This window comes from Melanaphis sacchari, unplaced genomic scaffold, assembly GCF_002803265.2.
Source record: "Melanaphis sacchari strain LSU unplaced genomic scaffold, SCAv2.0 Contig40_pilon_pilon, whole genome shotgun sequence".
Lineage (NCBI taxonomy): Eukaryota > Metazoa > Arthropoda > Insecta > Hemiptera > Aphididae > Melanaphis > Melanaphis sacchari.
In genome coordinates, this window is record NW_020271264.1 from 93,550 (window position 1) to 111,203 (window position 17,654).

Sequence of the window (17,654 nt, forward strand, 5' to 3'; positions counted from 1 at the left end):
AAACGATATTTACGTCATTTTGTTATGCATTAGTGATTAAGTGCTGTTAAGTCAAATTTATTACTGTGTATATATTATTATATTTCATATAAATGTGTTGTTTGGTAGGTAAAACCTTGGTAGCTATTAAATTTTATATTTTTTTGCGTTAGCAACGAATTGCAATATTTTTGGTGACTGCGAAATACACGTATATTTATTTTAGTGCTAATCTATAAACACATCATTTGAGCTACATAAATAATATAGTATGTATATTATAACTTTTTAGAAAAACATTGCTAAATCACAAGCATAACTTGAGTTTATCTGTAGGTGAAGGGTGTTTAAATCTGACTATAAGCATATTCACAGCCTAAAACTTATTTTTACGTTCTTGTCAGTTATAATGTTATATGTATAATAATATTTTATATCGATATAGAATAAGTTTTAATAACGTATATAATAATATATTATACAGAATGGCTGTCGCGTGTGGGATAACGAACCTAAATACGTTTTACCAACTAAACTTTCGAAGACTGATGCAAAATTCAACAAATTAAAATACGCTTCACGTAGTCTTAAAAAATAGATATTAAACCTTCGTATAATGCAGCGCATTTTTTTATCTTATCAAATTCAAATAGCATTGAACAAATTATGTTCGTGTTGATTTATTTATTTTTCTAACCATTTCGTGAACTGTTAATTCAAAATATGATTTTTTTGAACGTAAAATAAATTGTTTTTATGTGCTATTGTTACGCTTATAATTAATATCAAAATTTAATTTCATGCAGTTAATAGTTAAGTTGTGAGTATCTACGGGTAATGAATATAAATTACCGTAGCGTTACTAGGTTTGAGCTAGGAGAGCTCAATTTTTTTGTTATAATCCATAAATAATTTAATTAATTATGTTATTATAGTATTGCGTATTAATTTGTTTAGTGAAATGCGAATAAAAATATAGTTATGAACTAGTTTCACACAAGAATTATAATATTAAAACTTGTCACTTTAAATATTAAAAAATATGTAACAAAACTAATGATTTTATTAATAAATTTACAATCAAAGATGAAAAAAATAATTGCTTTATTATTATACACGGTTACTTGTTTATTATTAATTTTTTATTTAAGAAATTGATTATTATCATTAGTGTTTTGCAGTGGCGTTTCCTGACTTTCGGCGTTAGGCGTTAATGTGTGAGGAAAACAATTAGGAAAACTCCCCTTACGGGAAATAAATTCGTATCAACTATTAACAATCAACATATTATTAAAATTATTTATTTTAAATACTTTTAAATTTTTAAAAATACATCCAAATCCAACATCTATAAAATTAAATATAATATAAAACTGAAAATGTACAAATTAATATAATAATGAATATATTATGTTTTCGACGATCGGCGTTGCAGTCTTGCAGTACGAGTGTACGACGTAAACAGGATAACGTGCAGCCGCGACGATCCCCACTAACGGTCCAAACACAGTGTATAGGCTAGCGCTAGACTAGTGAGTAGTGGCTAGTCGTTAATTTCATTTTCAACGACTTGGTCTAGTATTAACATGGCACCGAAGTTATCCGAAAATATCACGACAAATTACGAATATGAGATATTAGATACCACAAGTCGTTGTTCGAAACATTAACGTCCTACACGGCTACACCCTACACAAACACAACATAATACAATATTATTCCGTAATCGGCGTAATCTTATTGGACGCCGTTGCGCGTCGTAGCTGCAGACGGCGCGGGCGAATGGTCGAGTTTAGAGCTTAAAATAGACAATAGTAACAATAGTTTATTATTTGATATTATTATTTTTACATGACAATTATTTTAAGATTTTGTAAATAAAATTATATAACCATGTAATATACTAATATGAATTACAAATTACAATATTACACACATGTATGACATCAATGTTTAGGGCGTTAACACACAACTTGCACACCCAGAGAAAACGCCACTGGTGTTTTGAATATTATTTTAAAGATGATTAAATTAAAAATACATAAATATGTTGACATATATTTTGGATATATTAAATATGTTTTACCTACAGCATTTCCACAACGTTGAATTTATATGAAAACTTTTTCCCAGAATTTAAATCCCATCTAACAAAAACGTTAACTGCTCAAGTAATATTAAACGTAAATACTTAAATTACGCTCTTATCTACCTACTTACTTGGCAAAATATAGTTATTTAATGTTCACAGTTAATATTATGAACATTTTGTAACTATTATAATATAATATACCTTAATTTTTATTTATTTTTGTACAATAAAGCTGAAATTAGTCAAAATACCTTGTACTGGCATTGACATTCATGTCACAATAACGGATGTGCTAAAAAAAAAAATAATTAAATAATGTGAAATTATTTTGAAAGCGTTTTATATAACAGTATCCATTTCATTATTTCATTTTCTAAAACTATTATGTTAATAATCATTTATTACAAATCAATTGTTATGGATATCTCAAATCCACTATATTTAGTGAAATATACTTTTTTTCCTTAAATAGATTATATATATTTTACTTGCATATTTAATTTATATAAATAGTTTTAAGGGTGATAAATCTAATAAAATTATTTTTTAAATTTTTTCAATTAAATAAATAAATAATATTATTTTAGAAACCCTATCGGTAGATCTAGAAAAAAACAGACAGACTAGATTTAAAACATTTACCAATAAATCATTTAAATATAAATTAAATAATTTCTTGTAGTTTATAAATGGACATAAACCGTTAGTCCATAAGATATTATGACTTTTTTATGTATAAAATACTTAAATTATAAACTAAATGAAGTACCTAAAGGAATTTCAGTACACATAACTTATCTATTATATCCATACCTAGGAATACCATAGAAATATAAAACGAATACACGGTGTAAATAAGATTTTTTTAGAGAATTTTTTCGTGATCATAAGTATATTTAAAATATTGCCGGTAGTGTAATTTTATTCTGTCGTCGTACTCGACGTAATGCGGAGTTTTACGCGATTTATGTGTTCATGTAAATAAACGCTTATATTTTACAATATAATATGTACTGACGTCTGAGTTTTGACTTGAGGGTATAGTTAAGCAAGTTAAAGCTTAGATTTATCCTTAGAGAATAGATCTAAAAAATACTGCATTATGTTTGTTGACTTACCATTTTATAAATATAAAATAATATGAAACATAATACATTTTTATATTGGATTTAGCTTTGGGATTATTATATTTCACATTATCTCAAAACAAGTCATGGTGTAAAAAATTTTACACAATTCAAAGTTATGTATCATCACAAGTTGTAAAAATAGTAAATATCATTAGTTTTATTTTTTATAAAAAGCTTAACTTTTAGTTATTAAGATTCCATCCTAATAAATCTGAAACAATCAATATTGTATTCAATATGTAATATATATTATATAGGTTATAGATAGGCCTATTATTATAGTTAAATCTATCTACTTCACCAGCTAAGTTTATCTTAACATTTATATTTATTAAAAATGTGACAATTATATAGATTTTGATTGTTATATCATTTATGACTGATAAGAGTTAGTTTAATATATTAAACAGGAATGAGAAAATAATAAAATAATAATAGTGAAAAAATAAAAAGTTTGATCATATAATGTAATAAAAAAGCTATAGTTAGCCACTTATCCGGTTATCATTGATTTTCATTATATTGCAAAATGTACGCTTAATAGAATATCGAAACTTGAGAGATAAAGTAGATATAAGAACACGACATGTCATGTCACCTTGTGATGAAGAATTAAGTGGCGTTATTTTTTTCGAGTATTCCAAGTGAAGTAAAAATTCTTTATAATTCTTTATTTTAATTTTTTTTTTCTATTGTTTTTAAATTATATATCAGAACATGTCATCACTATAAATATATTAAACTTATGTTAAAGTGATCCTAGCAAAGTATATATACATAATCTATAATTTTAATAAAAAAATCTAATTTTATAATCTAAATAAAATATATTAATTTTTTTTATGATATCTACTAAACAATATTATATTGCTTTCAATGTAATTTGGATTAAAAATATTATAGATGACTTGACATAAATAATTTATTAGAGTAATTACTCCGTTTATCATAGTGTTATGTTATTTTTGTTTTAGTCCACATGGAACAAAATAAAATAAAAATTAAATAATAAATACAATAGTATTCAGTTTTACAAAATGCATAGCAAATTTATACATTTCAAAATTAAAAATGCTCACGTTTGATATTTTCTTACCTGGGCGAATGTACTTATAACGGTGTGCTAACTTTAATACCTCACACGAAAAGAGACCCACTTGGGCCACATGCCATGTGTGCTAACAATATAATTCATAAGAAACGTCTTGTTGTAGGTATAATATGTGTACTGTACAGTATGTTATATTGGGATATCAGGACTTCCATTATATCTTGGAGATAACTGATAGAGGATAGCGTATGATACATAAGAATGAGTTGCCCATTAAACTGTGCACCAATAAATATAATCATTAATTAAAACTTTTTTTTGCCGTTTTTCTTATTATTTTTTAACACAATTAGTTTTTCAAAGTTTTTAATTCTGAACAAAGCAAAAAATAATAGCGATTATACATTATGTGTTCCTTTTTTTTACTTAAAAAAAAAAAAAAATAAAAGTGCTCCAAAAGTTGTTTTTATTATAATATCATTTGGTTTAAAGTCGGATCATATGGAATTTTACAACACAATTTAATTAAAATGGAAAAATACAATTTTAGATGATTGTTTTTGAGACAATTGAAAAACTTAACTAAAGGATTTTATTTCAAAACTATTATAAAAAATGTGACATTAATTGATTTTAAATTCAATAAGACGATACTTTTAAGATACGGGTAAAGTGACCTATCTATCGCATCAGTATAATTGGAATTTAAAATGCGTAAATAATAAGTTCTTTTAGAATTAACATATATATTTACGATGTTTAAATAAAAGCGTTCCGTCTAAATAAAATACATATCTATCACTTGTGCATAGTTATTTACTACATTTTTCACATTTTTCATATTTTCACCATCCTTGTATTAAAATGCCATTAAAACCGTTATTTAAAATTGATTGTAATTACCATGTACTGTATTTAATTTAGTAGGCTATAAAGATATGTTCAATTCAAAAATTGTATATTCAAGTTTTTAAATTCCCTTAGAAAATATTTAGAAAAAAGAATGGTTTCTAAACTTAAAATATACTTGAAACTTTCAAAAATTTAAATTTGAATACATTAGTGATTCAAGAATAAATATATGTAAAAAGGATATATTTAATAATTAACCCAGTATGGCTTAAAATAGTATCATATAAAATGGGGACCAGGTCCTGACTTCTGAGGCATAAAATGGTAGTTATTCTTATATTATTAATTACTAATACTATTCTTTAATTAGACTATATAGTTGACTTATTTGTTATTCTTGAACATTGCAGTATCTTGATATTTAATTAAAATAAACATTTTTCGATAGTCGCTTACACAATTATTTTTAACTTATTTTAATTTCACATATTATACAATAGTAACTTATAATCACTTAGTACTTATTATGTCGAGGACTTTTTTTTTATTTTCTTGTTTTTTTACTTAATTAAGCCTCAAAAACTATGGTCATTAGCTGTGGATTTTTTTTTGTTACGATAGCATACGGAACGATATGTTTTTGGAACATATTATTCGCATTAGACGACATGGCTTCGTCGCTAAAAACCCAAGTGATCAACCATTCAGGAGCCAGATTATAGCAACATTCAGCGATTGCAATCAAACACTGTGTAACACCATGTCCCAGTGCACCTTATCTTTGTTATTTGGCAAAAGCTATAGAAGTATCTAACTCATTATATAAAACTTACAATTTTTCTTGTACAATGTGTCAAAATTGTTGAATAAAATTAAAAAAAAAAAAATTAAAAAGTTCTATTCTACATTATGATGCACATTTAATTGCAGGAAAACGTAAAATAACTAAGATTGTTTTAAAATAAAAGCAAACCATTTTTAATGTTATAAATATTCATAAATTTTATAACTTTCAAACTTTTAAATAATATGACAAATTATATGAAATTATAAACTATTAATTCGAAATCTTATAATACGGTATAATAATTATTACTAGTAGAACAATCTATATCTATTATTTTATCGACTTTCGTTATTAAAAACAGATTTAAGTGCAAATAAGAATCGAAAAACGTTTATACATATTACCAAAGTTTTTATACATATAATAAAATTAAATTTAAATTAAAATCAATTGAAATGTATTAATTTTTTAGCGTATAGTATTATTTTAAAAGTAATGAATTTCATAAATTGGTTTTTCTTTATTTAATAAATATTTATTTGAACACAGTGGCGCCAAATCCTATTTGGGTGAGTGGTGGTAGTAATCGTAAACCAGTATTAATAAGTTATTTTTTTTTCTTCAATTTTGGACTTTAAAATAATAATAGTTGGTTTGATTATAAAGTATAATGTATAATAAATAATAATTGTATAAAATGGTATATTTAATAATATCAATCTACATACAAACATTATACACTCGTGTAATATATTATGTATAGTTAATACTCTGTAATCTTCATGGTATTACTTACGCATAATGCAATAATATTACTCTAAATACATGAAAATTGCATTGTTAGTTATTGAGTCAAATCAAATTATTTTATTTTATTCAACATGCCATAATGTATTTACCAAATTGATAAAAATAAATAACAAAGATATGTATAAAGGAGTATAAGGAATAAAGCGTACGAGATGTAAAAAAAATAATATATTATATGTAATTATATGTAATATTTTATTTAAAATGTATAATTTTATGATATAACTTGAAATAAACCCTCAACAACACTGTATTTATTTAAATGAAATAGAAAATTATAATAAATTATACTAAAAAAAAAAAAAACATTCTTATATGAATAAAACAAATTCCAACACATTTTAAATTATAAATGAATATACTATTGACTATACAGCATAACAAACTTGATTAGACATTCTAGGTACTTATAAACATTGTAACGGGAATGTATTATTTCATAATAATAAGAATTATTACACAATAATGACGTTGAAATTAAATAGTGGTTATCAACATACCAAACAATAAAGAATTATTCTTAATAGCAAAATATATTATATTATCATTGCGCAGAAAACTATTTGAATAAAATATTGTAATTATATGATGCCTTTAATAATAATCTTATTTCACCGTTATATTCAAAATCAACTATCGTCTCAATTTTTATTTTCATGAAAGTCAACAAATTATTGATATTCAAATAAAATCAATTAATGATTAGCCAATAATGATTAATAACTACAAGTATTTTTTACGTAACGCATTTAATATATTCACATTTCTGTCGTTACACTTATAAACTTTGTTCATGTAAAAAGTTAGAAAATACATTGTTAATATGATTTCTAAATTTTTTGCACGTAGTTAAAACCTATATTAAGTTATATATAACTTAATTAAGTAACTCTATTATTTTAATAATAAATCGATTTATAAATGACTTATATAAAGAAATATAAAGACATTTTTCAAACCATCAAGTTTAATTTCAAATCTTATATTCAGAATTAAACTAATGTATCTATTTATTATTCTGAGACCTTTAAACAACATGCCTAATATATCTATTGTTGGTTTGAAAATAGTATAAAATTATAATTTATTACCCTAAAAATAAAATAAACTATTTTAAATTTTAATAATATAATAAATTGAATTTATATTTAAATCGAACTTTAAGTGTAAAAAACATAAATATAAATTCAAATTTTGAAACGAATACTTTTCTGGGCATATACTCACATGTTATTATGTAAATTATTATGTATTTATAATTCAGCTCAATAAATAAATACTATTCTAAAAATAAAATACTGTGAAACTTCTATATTACGATTTACTAATTCTTAATGGGAAAAAAAAATCTTAATTTAGAGAAATTCGACTGTGGTCCTCAAAATATTTCATTTAACAGAAAATGTATTTAATATTAATGTAGAATTTAAAACTGAACAATATGAAAATAAAACCATTTAAAATATTTAACAAAAACAGTATTTAAGTTATTTACAAGTAAATATCTCGTAGAAACTTTCTATGTGAACACAAAATGCGAATATTGCGCGCATTTTACTTGTGAAATATTAATAATTATAAAACAAAAGATCAAAATTATTTGATATTACAGTAAAAAAAATTAAGAGAATCTAATAAGATTTAATTTTATATCTAGAAATTTATTGAAGTGAAATAGTTTCTTAGTAATAATTTAATAATAATTTAGTTTTGTTTCTTCAAATATATTATTTTACAATTTAAATATATATTATATATTTATAAGTTTATAACGTATATTATGTATGTACACTGTTCAAACTTTTATACTATAAAAATTCTATAAATACTTAGTAAATTATTATGAATGATCGTAGTAAATGTATAGTAAAAATAAAAAAAAATAAAAATAAAGAAAATATACATGTGAACATATATAAACAGATTAAAGATTTTATGGATTTAAAAAACTTTAGTATTATTTCCTTTACGATTAAGTATAAAAAAAATAATAATAAAAGATATATTATCAATTCATAAATTTTAAAGTTTAGAATTGTAACTGATTATATTTAATAAGACGTAATTAAACATAATACGAACCGACAGCTATAAAATATTTAAACTTCTTGTGTATGTAAATAACATTAATTAAGTACTGATTTTTGGATTTTGTAGGAATTTATTTTTTTTCTGTCAGTTTAATTTTAGAAATTAATTTAATTCGTATTACACAAAATAAAAAAAATACTTAATTTTGTTAAAATATCTAATTTATTTGATAAATAATTCAACGATAATGTGTCTTACAATTTTATCAGGTAACATAAAATTAAAGTTTATAAACAGCAAAGTAAATGGGGTTATTCAACATTTTTTTTTTTTACGACTATTACTCATTCGACAAGTACTATATTATTATACCTATAATATATATCTACCTTATATGTAAGTATCAATTTAAAACCCTATTTGTCACAGAATATTCAGAAGAATGATTCTAAAACGAGCAATGCAATGGAGTCTATTGGCCACATTTCAAGAGAATAATTAATCAAATCGAATGAATATATTTGATATGTAATGTGATATATCACCATTTGTCAAAAGGATAGGTTTGAACTGGAGTGAAGGGGATTGGTTATACGACTACGGTATACATCTTATTTTTAAAATTGTTAGCGTTCAATTTACTCCTTTTAAATTAAATACAAGTCATCATGATTCTACTGGAACTTTTTTTTCAATTAATGCATTAAACACGAAATACAGAAATAACAATAAATATATGTTGTAAAAGTAAAAATAAGATAGAATATTCAAATATTGGAACTGAGGTGAATACATAATCGAAATGTCATTCGACACACTCACAGCTATACAGGCATTTCACCGTGTATGCTCACTCTTATTTTTTCCCCTTTAATAATGAATTTATTAAAATTTGATTCTTAGAGTATACTTAGATACCTACCGTGTTTTAATTATTTATATTTTTTATACTATTAAGAGGTGAACTATAACGATAAAAAATTTTGTTTTTGCAATTTATAACCAACCAATTTTTATAGAAAATTATTAAACAGATGTATTTTTTTTAAATTTTAATATATATATATATAAATCATAATTATTCAATTGAGTAGTTAGAATTTTGAATTATTACAATTGTATGCACTAGAAATAATAGTCCACAAAGATAATTTTACATGAGTATAAAATTTTTTAATTATTTAATCTAGCATTTATCATATCCTGACAATTTTCAAAAATTATAAAATTATCAAAGCCCCCATAGCATCTAAACCAGCGGTTCCCAACCTGGGGGTAATTACCCCCTAGTGGGTAAAAACACGATTTTTTGGAGGGTAAAAGTTAAACTATTTATTTGTATTTTAAGTACTTATTATTCATTTACTCATGTGTATTATGACTGTAAATGAAATTGTAATAATATAATATTTTTGTTAATAGTGTTAATAGTTTTGAGAACTCTTATTTTCTTTGTTTGCAAAAATTAAATAAATTATAATTATCATCATAATATATATTTTGTTTTTTTTTTACTCAACTTTTTTTTTTTTGGTCGGGGGTATTTGTGAATATCTAACCTGACTTTTGGGTAGTAGTCTCAAAAAGGTTGGGAACCGCTGATCTAAACTCATTACCATGGAAGACTTATCCTTTGTACACAAAGTTAAATAACTAAAAAACTACGTGTTAGAATTCTAATTTTTATACACCAAAATTAAAATTATCAAAGAGGTCATTTACTAAATAATTTACAGAAAAAAATAAAATTTTTATTTGAAAAAAAAATTGATACCACCACAAGATATTTCATAAGTTTTTTTTTAAAAAAACTTAATATTTTATGATATAATTTTTAAATATACTTAAAATTTTTAAAACACAATATTCGAATAAATTCTTCATCGAAAGAAAAATAGGGGTGAGCATACTTGGTGAATTATCCTGTAAATTATTATTACACCAGATGTTTAATAATAATCGAGTTATGTGAACATAATAAATTATGTAAGTAATATAATCAATAATACTCAAGTGATTTGAAAGACGTAACATCTCTATCAAATTTTACTACTTTCCATTATTTTCTCTCAAGGGCCAAGGTCCCAGAAAATAAAGTAGAATCTTTTATTCAATACTTTATTAGGGTTACCTATTTATATTTTTACCATACCTACACTTTGTAAAATACAGAACTGCAAAATAAAATAATATAGATTTCTGAAGAAAACTAAACCTGTAATTCTACGGTTGTTTGAACGATAACTCGTTGCTGGGTGCACATATTATAAACGATTATATTAACATTATTTGAAGAATAATATTCGTTTAAATTATTAAATACATTTTAGAAATAAAAACCATCTTTTAATATTAATAAACAATATCATACATACAATCTTAAGTATACAATTTATATGTTTATGTACATAGTAATTAAACTCATTATATTGAAATATATTTTTAAAATTATTTATTTAAAATAAATGTTATTGTTAAAGCTCACTCGATTTTATTTTATTAATTTAAATCTCTTATTGCAAATAAATCGAAAACAGAAAACCTATAATAGCAAAATGTTAAACCAATAATATCCTTATTAGCGCCCTCCTATCTACCAAAACTGAATCTGCTTTAATAGCACCACTACATATCCAAAATCTGGTATTATAATGTATTATAAATTATTTTTATTTTGTTTCAGACGATGACGATCATATTGTTGTCTAGCAGTTGACAGCCAGATTTTTAATAATTATGGACGACGGCAGTGATATGGTCAACGATACATCTAACAGCACGCTACTTGTAGACGAATATGACTACTCGGAGCGACCGGAAACGTACATCGTTCCAATACTTTTCGCGTTCATATTTTTCGTGGGTACCGTCGGAAATGGGTCTCTGGTATTGATATTCATCCGACACAGAAACATGATAAACGTGCCAAATATATACATATTCAGCCTTGCACTGGGTGATTTACTGGTTTTGCTGAGCTGCATACCTTTCACGTCTACTGTCTACACGGTGTGTTATCAATATCTGCTATTAAAGTTTTTAAGTTTTAACATAATAACAACATAAGAAAAAAAAACGATTTTCCAAAGTGTGTAAAAGTGCTTGCATTGATCTCACGATTATCCCGTACCCACGTATGTGCACAAATTGTTTTTACAAATACTTGAAAAAAGGGTATCAATATACAGTAACGTCTTTATTACATAATGTCAATATCGAAAAAGCATTTAAATACAGATTGCGTATATATTCCACAATCAGTATCTATTCACAATAGCTGGTATAAAAAATTATGCGATTGTGCTTAAAACAATAATAATTATCGATAGTAAATTTGATTGTTTAAACGTTTGCTAATAGTCCAATAGTAGTTATTTGGCTATTATTTAAGTCTGATTGAAGCAAATGAGACTATACAGATCGAAATGCAATGTTTCAGTTTACTATAATATATATATATTATATTTAAATTCTAATTAAACACCCAGTTCATGCATACAATTACTAAATAAATTACAACATATCAATAAAGTTTCAAAAATAAATTTTGTTTTAAAAATAATAATAGCTTTTGAATCATAGACTTTTATTTAAAATTCTCTAAGTAATGAAGTTTACAAAGTAACTAGTATTTGAATTCACAAAATTAGATTAAATTAATTTTACTTGCATCCATATTTTGTTTGACTATTTATTTTTTTTAACTGAAATCATGAAATTAAATTAATATTTATAACAATACAAGCAAAAAAATTATTTAATAAATTTAAAAATAATAATTATCAATATACGTATAAAATTAGTATAGAACTTTAATAGTTAATAATACAAATTAAAAAAAAAAAAAACACTAATTATTATTCACATTAAATTAGTTATGATCATTAAATAAATTAGTATGTATCAATAGATTTTTGATTTTTATTAAAATGATTTTAATTGATTTAAATTAAAATACTGAATAATGAAAACTGTAAATTTAACGACTTTTTAATTGGTTAATTAGGAATAATTAAAATTGTATGTTTCAAATATTTAAAATTCAAAACAGTTAAAAAGAAATATTCAATATTATATTGTAGATAACCTGGAAATAGTTTCGTGAAAATAAAAACCACTTATATTTTATTTATTTATTTGAACTATGTTACACAATTAGTTTTGACAACTAAAATACATAGTGTTAAAAAAAAATTTAAAATTATAATTATAAATAAAAAGAGAGAAATCATAAAATGTATAAATTAAATTATACATTATTATATAAAAATTAATTAATTAACTAAGTTAAATTATATAAACTGTATAGTTGAATAAATATATGATAAGTATAACATTTTTTTGTTTTTGAGATAGGAAAATATTTTAAATATCATAAGGGATATTGAAAGTTTTAAAAGAGGACAATATTTGGGCGCATTGTAGTGTTATTTTAGAGCAGTATTTTAAACCTATCTCACATTGATTCTTACGTATAAATTAATTGTTTTAAATAATAATTTTTTTCATAATATATCACTTTCTATCGTAATTAAAACAAGACAATTTGTTATTATATTTTGTTTGACTTGTTTTTATAAATATATTACACGGCGCAATGTACAGGCAAAATAGGTACACACGTGCAAGAAATAGTGTTATTATATGTGTATAAAAAAATACATTTCTGAACATTTAATTATTAACACAATATAGTATTATCTTAAAATTTGCATAATTCACATAAATAATATTTTTTTTTTTTACAATATTGTACATTTATATTATAATATAATTTTAATTGGATAAAAAAATCAAACGATATCGACTAATAATATTGTAGATCGCTTAATAATATTATACCTAATAAAATTTCCTTCCCTGAAATGCATAATTTAATCATCTACATTATATAATCCCTAATTAATTAACTGGAATTAGTATAAAATATGATAAAATATTACTTTCAATTGATTAGCTTTGAATTTTTAGCTGGGATTTTATAATTATAATAATACACCGTTTTGACGTTTTAGCTGTGCCTTTTTATTAGCTACAGTTGTACTTAGGAAAATATTCTTCGGCCGACATTACATTTTCGGACTGATGTTTTTTATTACCAATCATTAAAGCTAAAACCAAAACATAGACATTTTTTCAACATACATTTAATACTAAATGAGATAAGATATTTGATTTGCGTATTTTTCGTTTTAATTTTAAATAAAGTATTTTTTGTCTTTTATATTTAACGATACTCGAATTTAAGATTTGAAAGATATATTATTCTTTTTTATATTAATCCATTTATTTAAACCACGATGATTGATAAAATAAACAATTTTTAATTAAATAGTTTTAATCAGGATTTAGCACAATCGTTTAATTTATATTTACATTAAACAGTAATATCAAAAAGTCTCTTATAGGCGCAGCATACAAAATAGATTAAATTATGATAACCCATTGAATTTCTTTTAGTAAAAGAATTCTTTATATTGCAAGACAATATATTATTTTACTTTTTTATTTATTTTTATATAACTGAATATTCGAATGCAATATTTATTAATACAAAATTAAAATTAAATAATCAGCGAAGATTCTTTGTAATTCAATGTATAAAACAAAGCATACATAATAAAATAAATTGCTAATTACTATTACATTTATACGAATATACAATTATTTTTAGAATTATTAATTAAACGATAAATTTAAGACGCCATATCTGTTTGACAAATTGCCAAGAGGTTCTTATTAATTTATTCCCATTTATATTTCAAATACCATTCGGCGAAAATATAATTGCATTAAGAAATTATAAAAGTAGGCAGCTCTACATATTTTTAATTGATACATTTCAAAAGTATTTTTATCTATAAAATATTTGGTCCCTTTTAATATTTTCAAATAGGCAATCAATAATAGTATTATTTCTACCAATACATTTTTGAGTATAATATTCGGCCTTATTCATTATATTAACAGTAAAAATGTAAACCTATTATTTATTAAGTCATTTAAAAATTAAGTAATCATAATAACTTTATTGTATGGTACATACAATTGTTTTATTTATAAATTTATAAACACAAGAAAGAAATCACATTTCATATATTTTATGAATTATCACAGCTGTTCATAATTTATTACACCAAAATAATAAATTTCTAAAATTTAATATTTTCAACGAGTATGAATAAACGTATTTGTTTAGTGTAGTAGTTACCTACTGGTTTGCTATCACCAGGGGTGTCTGAATAATTTATTCCCACACTATTCAAGTGTGTTGTTAGTTGTTACATTCCACTGTATATTATGGTATTTACTATTTAATATTTAAAGTATTATAATTCATTATACAAACAGTCCACGTCCTCGTAAAATGTTTTTATAAGTTACTATATTATATACTACATTTACTATACTAAGTATTATAAATATTTACAATTTAATTTTAATACATATGACTTTAAACCACTAATAAAACTAGGTATTTTTTCGTCCGCTGTTTTTCGTAAATCGTAATTTTTTTGAAATTTTATGTTTATCATATCATGAATTTTACAAATTTTTTCTCGAGTGTCTGATAAAAATTTAGAACTAAAAATCAAATTTAAACACTTTAGAAAAAAATAGCTATCAAGATTAAAAAATTGCTCATACTATTCTTTATAAATGGACATTAACTAATTTTAAATGAATAAAAAAAAAAATAGCATTTTTAAAGAAAAAAATATTAGAGCTAATAATTTTGGCTTAAGATTTAATATTATCAATAGCTTAAATATTTTGATTTTAATTTTAATACTATTGCGCTCACAAAATTACTTACTTACACTAGGGAAAAAAACTAAGGATTCGATATTGAAAAAACTACTTGTGTGATGTTGGTGAATAGAGAACAAAAGCAATCATCGTAGATTGTCCTAATTTAATTGTAAAATTAAATGAAAGTCTTTTTGTATCCAAAAAAAAAATATCGCAGGGCATTCAATCACAACAATAGACGTTAAATTGTATATATCGTTATTCATTACACCATAGAATATTTCGTTGTGAAGAGCGTTCACTATAATATCAATCATTAACCACTATAATAATAGATCAGATTCCACAATGTTCTATGTCAGTTGGAAAGCTTATACGATATCGTTGATCCCAACGCAAGCACAAAGTGTTGTAAAAATAATATAAAACTTAGCTGGGGTAACAAAAAACGTTATTCGCGAAGTACCTACAGATCTTTCATATAACTCTTAGAATCTTGTATGGCGGAGTTTATGCAGTGATCAAAATTAAATGATAATAATATATTTAAAAAATTTTTTGATGTGTAGTAGATTATTTCTAATCATCTATAGTATAACATTTTTACTACTTTATATAAAAAAAAAAAGGTTTTGCAGATAAATAGAATAGCAATAGAAATAATGTGTTGTTGTACTAATAAATAATCTGTTAATTCATTGTAAAATGATAGAAAAATGATATTTTTTAGAAACCTACGCGATTTGATAATAAATCAGTAGATAGATACTGTATACAATTCATATAACTATTTAAATTGTATATTATATATGTAAAAAAATATATTTTGAATGAGTTTTAATAAGGACTCATAAAATATGAAACAAATATAGTAATATGCTTAAAATTAAATAATTTATAAAATTGTTGTAAAAAAAAAAAATTAAATAGAGGTGAAATTACAATACGTTTTTATAATTTTATATTTTTCAATTGCCTATTTATAAATTATAATTGAATAAAAATACTGTATAAAAATAACGATTCAAAATGACAAATTATATTTTACATTTATGTCAATGTTATTAAAAAATTAAATGAGTAAACTTTTTGTACAAAACAGAACCAAATGAAAAGCTACATCTATAAATTATTATTCAACTTTCAACATAGTAAGAAAACGACTTAAGGGTTATTTTAATTTTTTGATATTATGATGCAAAGTTTTGAAATTCATTAAATTCGTATTTTTCAAACTTAAATAACTCATAAATACAATTAACATTGGAGATAAATTAAAATTACATAGCAGCTACACAATCTAAGTTTTCTCGACTTTGTAATTAGAATTTGTCGATTTAAAGGTTTTTGGTTGTAGTACGTATATTAAAAGTTTATGACCATATCGGTGGTCACCTGCGTAAATTATACATGTGGTGTCATTCACCTATCGTACATCTATCATAATTCATAACACTTGTCGCCAATAAGACATAATGAATGACGTTTTTAATTTTCTCTTATGGATATTTATTTTTTAACATCCCCAAATAAAAACATATATGTAAAAAATATTTAAATGACTATAATGATATCAATAAATTAATGCAATTTTAAACCGTTTGTGTTTCTTACGAAATAGGCCTATTTCATATAAATAATTATACTGACTGCACTAATCACCGTAGAAGACCTTTAAAATGAATTAATCGTATCATTTTTTTTTTTTTAATTAGATTCTTACATTTTTTAAATTTAACCCTTGGTAATCCTAATACTTTTTAAAATTTTTAAATTTTAAATACCAACAATTTTGAAATATAAATAGTAATAAAGTATAATAAATAAATAATTTTTAAGTGTAAATAAGTTATTTAAAAAAAAAAAAAAAACAATAATGGCAGATTCAAAAATTGTACTGGATAAATATAGGTTAGCTAATACAATAGGAAAAGGATTTATACTTCTGATAATAATATACAAAATAATGAGGAATAATAAACTCCTACAAATGTAATGTGATTTCCTACATAGACATAGTGCTAACTTTTACAAAATATAGTGTTAACTCCTTCAAAAGATGATAAAAAAGAATACCGCTTGTATCACTGTAAAAATATATCAGTTTTGCAATACATTAATATATAATATTATACAAAAGTACAAATTTAAAAGTTAAAACAAAAATTG

General features: G+C 23.1%; 1 protein-coding gene across 1 annotated transcript in view; it reads left to right on the forward strand.

The window, feature by feature from the left end:
• Positions 1 to 17,654, forward strand: part of LOC112597382 (neuropeptide CCHamide-1 receptor-like) — a 114,151-nt gene that overhangs the window by 79,102 nt on the left and 17,395 nt on the right. The window contains exon 3 of the mRNA XM_025343417.1: positions 11,416 to 11,741. Coding sequence (XP_025199202.1) covers positions 11,469 to 11,741 — 273 coding nt within the window. The 5' untranslated portion in view covers positions 11,416 to 11,468. The remainder of the gene's footprint in view (positions 1 to 11,415; positions 11,742 to 17,654) is intronic.